This window comes from Xiphophorus hellerii, chromosome 8, assembly GCF_003331165.1.
Source record: "Xiphophorus hellerii strain 12219 chromosome 8, Xiphophorus_hellerii-4.1, whole genome shotgun sequence".
In the NCBI taxonomy this organism is placed as follows: domain Eukaryota; kingdom Metazoa; phylum Chordata; class Actinopteri; order Cyprinodontiformes; family Poeciliidae; genus Xiphophorus; species Xiphophorus hellerii.
In genome coordinates this window covers 22,709,953-22,718,376 of record NC_045679.1, presented here as the reverse complement: position 1 = coordinate 22,718,376, position 8,424 = coordinate 22,709,953, and the positions used below count along the sequence as shown (strand labels likewise).

General features: G+C 39.0%; 1 protein-coding gene across 2 annotated transcripts; it reads left to right on the top strand.

Moving 5' to 3' along the window:
• Positions 1-3,429: 3,429 nt before the first annotated feature.
• On the top strand, positions 3,430-8,303 carry btf3 (basic transcription factor 3). 2 transcript variants are annotated; one of them, XM_032569957.1, is made up of 6 exons: positions 3,430-3,546; positions 5,609-5,677; positions 6,404-6,517; positions 6,595-6,796; positions 6,897-6,953; positions 7,798-8,303. In XM_032569957.1, the coding sequence occupies exons 2-6, from the start codon at positions 5,609-5,611 to the stop codon at positions 7,842-7,844; spliced, it is 489 nt and encodes a 162-aa protein (XP_032425848.1). In that variant the 5' UTR covers positions 3,430-3,546; the 3' UTR covers positions 7,845-8,303. The 2 variants fall into 2 exon arrangements, with proteins under 2 accessions (XP_032425848.1, XP_032425849.1); XM_032569958.1 differs by having other exon boundaries at positions 3,496-3,609.
• The last annotated feature ends 121 nt before the right edge of the window (positions 8,304-8,424 follow it).

Sequence of the window (8,424 nt, the reverse complement as noted above, 5' to 3'; positions counted from 1 at the left end):
TTATTGATTATTTATTTTCCTGTTTTAGGATTATTTCTTTTTAATTTTTTTTTTTTTTTTACTAATCTTTTGGGCTCTCTTTTTGATGTTTAACGTGTTCAGTAATAAGTAAATAGATGAGCAAATTGAATGTAATTAAATTCTGGCTTGCTCGCTTACAGTTGGCTCATCCTGAGGTTGATTTGAAACGCGTTGCCACATTTATTGGTCGGAATGACAACAGAACCTGCTAGAGATTTTTTTTTTTTTTTAAAGCAGAAAATAAACATGGCAGGTAAATAAATAGATCGAAATTCGAAAAGAATTCCGTTTTTATCTTTACATTATTAAAGAAGGAAAACAGAAGAATATTTGTTTATTGATTTATATATTGAAAATATATATAATATATTTTTGTTAAAAAGAAAAAAATAGGTGGTTTATTAAAAAAATAACAATAATCCATGCTCAAACTTGATACGGTACCTTCCCTTTTTAAGGGGGTCTGCTTTGTTTGCGTGTCAGACGTTTCCTTGTTTACACCGCCATCTAGCGGGGAAATCGTCCCGGACAAACAAAAATAAAAAAGAAGAGAAAACCTCCAAGGGACGCAACAGTTTCAGTACCAGCTCACACACAGTGGCTGACTAAAAAATTTTTTATCAATTTTTGAATAACTCAGAATGCTGGAGTTATTATTTTGTCAATGTTGCATAGGCTACATTCTTGTGTTAATGTTATTTTTTTTTCTTTACATAGAGCAAAAGCATTACCATGCACTTCTTTGACCATATAACACCCTTTTTAAGGACGTCACTTACCAGCGCCGACATGAATCAAAAGTGGGTTTTTATTTCCAGTATCGTTAATAATATCGTTGATAATATCGTTGATATTTTGAACAATAGCTGATGTTTAATTCGGTCAAAGTGTGAAGGTTGACGGTTTTAACCGGTTCAACGTAAAGGTGATAAAACGTCTTAAAATATATAAATTGACCGACAGTTGAATGTATGTAGAGCAGACTCACAAAGAGACCTGCAACAGACATATCTGTTAATCGCCAAACGTTATCGTGATAATGCAGCAACATTTTTTTTTTGTTTGTTGCTGTTTTATTGAATCATTTATTTATTTTAATCACACACACACACACACACACACACACACATATATATACGAAAATACATCAATAGTAAAAAAAAAATGTATATACAAATAAACTCACAGGGAAAAAAATGTTTGGAAACCTCTGGCACCTGCTACTTACCCCCTGCATCCCGTTTTTTTCATCCAAACAAACTTTGGAGACTTTAAGCTAAACATAAACTCTTGAATAACCACTTTATACTCTAAAAACAAATGGAGGTTATGGCATAGAAGGCCATTTTCCCAGAGTAGCACAACCCTGAGACGTCTTGATGCAAACATAAAAAGAAAGCTATAATGCACTCTGGAGCTTTTTGTTGTTTATCTGTATTGACAGTCAGGGATGAGTCCTGACAACCACCAATCCCTACGTGTTGTTGTTGGTTTTTTTATTTTTTTATTGAGCAAAAGCCATTCAATACTCCCTAAAAAATAAACAAAAAGAGTGTGAAGAGAAAAAACAAACAAACGCTACATACACTTGTGACCAGTGACATCACTTTTGACTAAAGATGCTGAAATGAGTGTCTGATTCAGCATATAATGAACGTTGCAACTTGTACCGTAAAACGGCAGCCTGGAGTTCACTTACTTTCTCAGAGTTAATCTAATTCATTCAAACAAAGATTTGTATTTGTGAAACTTTTTTTTTTCAACCCGAACAGGTGATCAACTCAAAACCACTCCTACCTTTTTACTCTCTCTCTCTCTCTTTCTCTCTTTGTAGCTTAAGCACACCCGTTGCCGTGGCAACCGCCTGCGCCCCGCAAGACGAGCAAAGATTACGGTAAAAACACAACATTCAGTCCGTTACGATATCAAGTTTCCAGGCTTGATATTTATTTCTCGATTATTAATCAGCGCTTCCCTGAACACAGCGGTGGTGTGTTCAGGGACGCTAATTAAAACTAGCTAATTAAAACTCCTGGTCTGCTAGTCATTTTGTCTTTGAGTCCTTTTTTTTTTTTTTGTTAAAGGAAACGAAACGCACTGAATTGCGCAACACCTTGTTGAAACAATAATTACTGAGATTATTAATTTTAACACGTTTTGTTGATTTTTTTACAAAAAATATTACTCTTTAATGAAGCTACAAACGTTTAGGATCTTAGTGAATATTTTTGAGAAGCCTGTCAGAAGAGGAAGTTGTGGTCTCGGCGTCCTGGCGGCGTTCAGTTTGCCACCTACTGCCGAGATCGACTCAAAACCGATCGACTTATTGAGCCCCCCTGGTCTAGAGTATTTTAGCATTAAGGTTGATATTTTCATTTATCCGTCACCTTGTGCAACATTTCTTTTTGAAACTGTGGATGAAATGATGGAAATGAAAGCAGAATCTAGCTGTGAGAGTGATTGAAATTGGGCAAAATTTTGAGAAATTGAAGACCTTGTTAAACAAAACTATGGAATAGTCCAGCCGTGGCACTAATTACATTTATTTTTTATATATATATATATATATATATATATATATATTGAAGTGTTGCATCCTGCCTTTCTTGAGACAAATGTGAGAAATGAAGACTGATGTTTCTGAATCGGCAGCTGCTGCTGGACTAATCAATATGGGAATTCATCTCTGAGTTTATCTCTTCACCTCCTGTGCAGCCAATAGTCAAATGCAAGGAACTGTGGATGTAAAAAAATTTTGGTGCAATATTTTCTAAGCATCAACACAGTTGAATCTTCTGTGGCAGGAAAGGTGCTGAGTTCATTATTAAAATTTGACTTTTGTTTTTCTTCTGGAAACTCTTTTGAAGTTTCAGGTATTTTTGAGTTTTATTTGAGGTCCTATGATATGTGTGCATGTCCACAAGCACCCGGAAACTTAGAAGATTGAGCTCTATCAATGTGTACAAAAGCATATTTGTGTGTCCATTTATAAACACTCTGGAAAACTGATTCACAATATAAACTGAGAGGAAATCATTTCATAAGCACCCGTCTAGTTTTCTTTAGTATTGTATTTAATCTTATTTAACTATCTATTGAAAATCCTGTAGCTGTCTTAGTAAGCTGTGTCTTTGTGAAATCTGTTTCTGTTATTTGTTGGGTCATAACTAGTAATTCATAGCACTAATCAAACATGCTGCCAATGTTTGTATGTGTACACTTATATCATTTATAGAAAATGAGCAATCTCATTGACCAGCAGATGTCAAACTGTAACTGTTGCTATGTGTACTTACGACAACTGTTTTTTATACACCTCCTAATTGAATTAAATTTAACTTAAAGGACTTAAGGAAAGTTTTGCAGACACTTTCATACGGAGCGAGTGTCGCCTTGCAACCTGCAGAACTAAACCCAGGGCAAAAACCCCCCCCAATTACGCTTCTCTTCTTTGTCTGACGTCACGTCCTCCCTCCTCTCTCGCTTCCATCTTGCTCCCCGCATGTGTCTGCTGTTAGTTTACAGGTCAGTGAGGAGCTTTAAATACTTTCTTCTCCGCACTGTTGTCCCCCGATCAGACGGCCAGAGGTAAACGAAAGCCTTTCCCGACCGGATGGCTGATGTCCGCCGCGGTGTGAAGCTAATCTTACTCACGGATCAGTGTGGCGGTGTGACAGGCCGTGCTGCTAGCAGCTAAGCTAGGCAAAGTTAGCCTCCAGCTTCCTCGCATAAAAACTACTTTAAAAAAACCTCATTTAGGCTGAATGCAGATTAACTAAACTTGCCCTTGACGTTGGATAACGTGTTGCCGGCTCATTTAGTTCGACTAACAATATTTCCTTGTTATTTGCTTGGCTTCGCTCGTTCACAGCACCTCCCAGAAATAAGGAGAATAGCTCGAGTTTTGTAGCACTCGCCCTGCGGATTGGGTAATTTTGTATTTTTTAAATTCTTTTTGTCATACAGTGCTCCCCGACGGTTCGTCTAATATGGTTTTAACGTTTTATCCTGAGCATTTGCAGTACTGCCACACCCACACTGACAATGCTGCTCCGTGCGCATTTGTTTATATGCGTGATATTCTTCCTTTACTTTTACCTTCTTTTCTTTTTTTTATCCAATCAGAAAGCACTCTGCAAAAAGCTCCGTTTTGCACTGATGACACAAACTGTAGAAATAAGTGAATTAATTTAAATAAATTGTGCTTACAGTTAGAATTTTTTTTTTTCATTTGATTTGGCAGGTCAAACCTGAATAGCCTAATTTTAATATATATATATATATATATATATATATATATATATATATATATATATATATATATATATATCTGTTTATTTAAGCTAGCATAAACTATGTAAGTAAATTTAGGTTGGGTTTGCTTATTTTACCCATGTCGTTTCTTAAATGATTTGTGGGGGAAGTGGTGTAAAAATAAATTACATCTGATTTCAATGGTCAGAATCTACTTTCTCCAAGATACATTTCTGGGATCAGTCATCAAAAGTTGTGTTTTTTTCCTGCCTGAACATTGTTTGAACCTGTGATCTTTTGTAATTATAGTACTTTAGCATTTGGTGGATTGCTTATGGAAGATTTGAACAATGTTGGAGTTTTGCTTTCACCGGGTTTTAGTGTCCTATAAATATACCTATTTCTATATCTTTAAAAATGGATGTTTCTTGAGGTTTGTGTTTCTTCCCTAATTTCCAATCCTGTTTGTTGATTTGTTTTTCCCTTTTTTGAAGTTAAGAGTTGTCACTAGTTTTATCATCTTAAGGAAATGCTTCCAAGTTGCTACTAAACAGATGGTTATTATTTTCTGCTAAAAACAAAAAGAAACTCTGAAATTTTCAGATTAATTGCACATATTTACAAGGAAAGAATTTGGATGTTTTATGTTGTAAGATTTGCAAGAAAAAAAAGTAAATTTTCCAAGACTAAAGGCATGCATTTAAATTTTTTAAACTAGGATGATTGCTGATATTAAGTCAGAAATTTGTAAGAAAAAAAAATCTCATTCAAAAGCAAGAATCGTAAAGAGCTCATAAAGTCAGATTTTTCAATTTTAGACATCAGAAAATAACCAAATTACTTCTTGTAAATATATGAAATCTCAACATTTCCTAGTTTTATTGATCTGCAACACAATGAACGAGTCCCTCATAAATGTAAATTTTGCTGTTATGATAAAGTATTAGAGTTTTTCTTTACTCTTTTTTTTTTTCCAGAAACCACATAATTAATACAAATTTATAGAAATAAGTTATGAGCATAAAGTTGGATTTGTTTTCTAACTTTCGTGGCTTCTAGTGTGTCTGAGAGAATCATATTCTCTCTGCTACGCTTGCGTTCTTATTTCCTGTTGGCAAATGTCAAAAATGTCGTTCCCGCGAGTTCATGTCGCTCACTGTTTCTAATCTAATTTAGTGTTTGAGTTGACAGTGTGATGTCTTTACCTGCATGGTGTGTCTTTGTGCGCTTGAGATTTCTGCATCATGTTGTCCCATGTTCTTATATCTTAGATTTGTCTGTAAATAACTGCAGCACTACCACTGTTATAATATATCAATCTGTTCATTTGCAGATGAAAGAAGCAATTATGAATCAAGAAAAACTCGCTAAACTACAAGCGCAAGTCCGCATCGGTGGAAAGGTAAAGTCTTGCCGATATACGCAGTGTTTCGGTACTCTGTGCTCCTACCTTTTAAAGGTTCCTTCTGTTTTTGGTTTTTTTTGCTTCACCTGAATTTCTCAGAACCAACAAATGTTCATGAATAAATTGCAATTAATTCATAAGAATCATAAATGAACTGGCCTGGTCGGAAATGTAGAATCAGGAAATGACTCAACAGGACCTGTCCGACAACATGAAGTAGGCCAAAAGACGTCAAAACGCCAATCAAGACCCCGACCTAACGAAGCAAAGTTTGAAAACGGTCACTAGGCCGTTTCTAAATAGTTCTCACCAGCGAACTACGGTGAGAACTATTTACCACAAATGGGGAAAAAGTTGAACAGTGATGAACCTTCCAAAATGACGTGGAAAGCTGCTTGTTTCAGTAATTCTTGAAATTGGACAGTTTGTGACCTCAGTTAGAAGCGTATTTGGGTTGAATGATCTGAAACAATTAAAATGGCCCAAAAGAGCAAAGGTTTATGAGTTGTCTAGTTAAAGTCTGAGCCCAACTCTGATTTGAGATGTTACTTAAACAGGCCACTCATACTGGGGTGGGGGGAGGGGCCAATATTTCTCCAGTGTGAAGTTAACGACCCATTGGGTGTTGTCGTGGTTGCTTAAATGCGCAACGGTGCAAATACTACTTCCACGGCAGGTCCAAGATCTTAAGAGAGACGCGTCCTCCCTGTCTCTCTCCCACAGGGAAGCGCCCGCAGAAAGAAGAAGGTTGTACACAGAACGGCGACCGCCGACGACAAGAAGCTCCAGTTCTCACTAAAGAAGCTCGGCGTCAACAACATCTCCGGCATCGAAGAGGTAGGCGCCGCGGTGCGGAGCCCGCCACCCCCGTCCGCGCCCGCCTCCTTCGGTAACGCCTCGGCGTCTCGTTCCAGGTGAACATGTTCACGAACCAGGGCACAGTGATCCACTTCAACAACCCCAAAGTGCAGGCCTCCCTCGCCGCCAACACCTTCACCATCACCGGCCACGCCGAGACCAAGCAGCTGACCGAGATGCTGCCCGGCATCCTCAACCAGCTGGGAGCCGACAGCCTGACGAGCTTGCGGAGACTCGCCGAGGCTCTCCCCAAACAGGGTCCGCGACCCCACGCCGTCGTCGCAGATTCCGTAGCTTCGCCGCGCTTTTCCGGTCTCAATGCCGAGGTGGTAACTATGATGGCTTCCTCTGCTTTCAGCTGGAGATGGAAAAGCACCGATTGCAGCAGTAGAGGAAGAGGACGACGACGTTCCAGGTGAGGGATTGGACATCTGGGGAAATCTTCCCACAGTGGGATCATTGCATCAAGATGTTCCTCCTCCGGCTTAAATAAATAAAATGCCACAGGTTTTTCCTTCCCAGGATGCATTGCTGTCTTTTGACGATGGCGTTCGGCTTTATTTGCTTTTCTTTGCTGAGAAAGTTGGATCCAAACACATGAGGTTGTCATTAGCGCGATCCTGGCTTTTCCCAGGACTTCTCAGGTCCTCACTAACGCAACAAACAATTACGCAGCCGCCCCGCCGTCGAAGCGCGTGATGGCACAGGGGTTAACTACCCTCGCCACCACGTTGTTGATAGAGTTGGGTTTCCTTTTGTTCTCCTGCTGTTTGCCCAGACGTTTTTAAAAATTGTTTCCATTTTGACCTTTGACCCTCTGAGACTTGGACATGGTGGTTCTCACAGAGGAGGGAGAAGCCAACTTCTTGAAGTGCTTTGCCATAATTTGTACTTTTTTTTTTTTTGTCGACAAGAAACTTATTTTCATAGCATGGCCTTTATATTGTTGTAACTTAAATTGATTCTGTTACTTTTTTTAAAACCCTGACATAATTTTCTTCTTGACAAATTTGTGCACCACTTTGTTCCGGCCTCATCTAAAATACATTGACGTTTGAGGTTTTTATTGTGACGAAAGAAAGGTAAAATGGTGTGAATGCTTTTACAAGGCATTGAATGTTGAGCACATTGCAAGTCTGTGTACGAGTCAGGAATCAGGTCTCAGATAAACTCACTCTTCCTGGGAGCGTTTTGAAAGCTTGGATGCGACTTTCTCTCCCGCTCAGTCAGTTCAGCCCTCCGCGTTTGTGTCGTTTCAGACCTGGTGGAGAATTTCGACGAAGCGTCTAAGGACGAGGCCAACTAGGGGGAGACGGGAGACGGCAGAACTCAACAGGACCACGTGGGGGGCAGGAGGGGCAGGAGACGTTTCTCATTGAAGAAGCGGAGAGTTGACAGTCGAAACACCTGAGCAAGTTGAGACATCGTGTCGGCTTTGAGCCTTCTGTAAAAAGCGCAACACTTCAGTTAATTGCCGCCACACTCTTCAATCATTTCTTTTGAGTCGTTTTGTAGAGTACTACTCCGTACGGAAACTGGAGTCACAGTATTTCAGAGTTCAGGTGTGTTTATTTCTCAGTACACCTCTTTGCCACCAGGCACTCCACATGCTTGTCGTGCTCATGTGGTCTTAATGTCCAGTTACAGTAAGAGATTGTGTGTCCGATGCCCCCTGGCCGTACATCCGTTTCCTCTGTTACCGAACTGTGGCCTCCCTAAAATCACCATATCTGGAATAAATCTTTGCTACTGTCACTAAACAGAACAATGTGTCTTGTTTTTTATTTTTTTTAAGCGGGAATGATAAAAAGCTTCAAAACATGTTTTCGTCAGACATGTTTGGCACTTTTCACAGAATATCTGACTTTTCCCCATGTTTCTCTTGT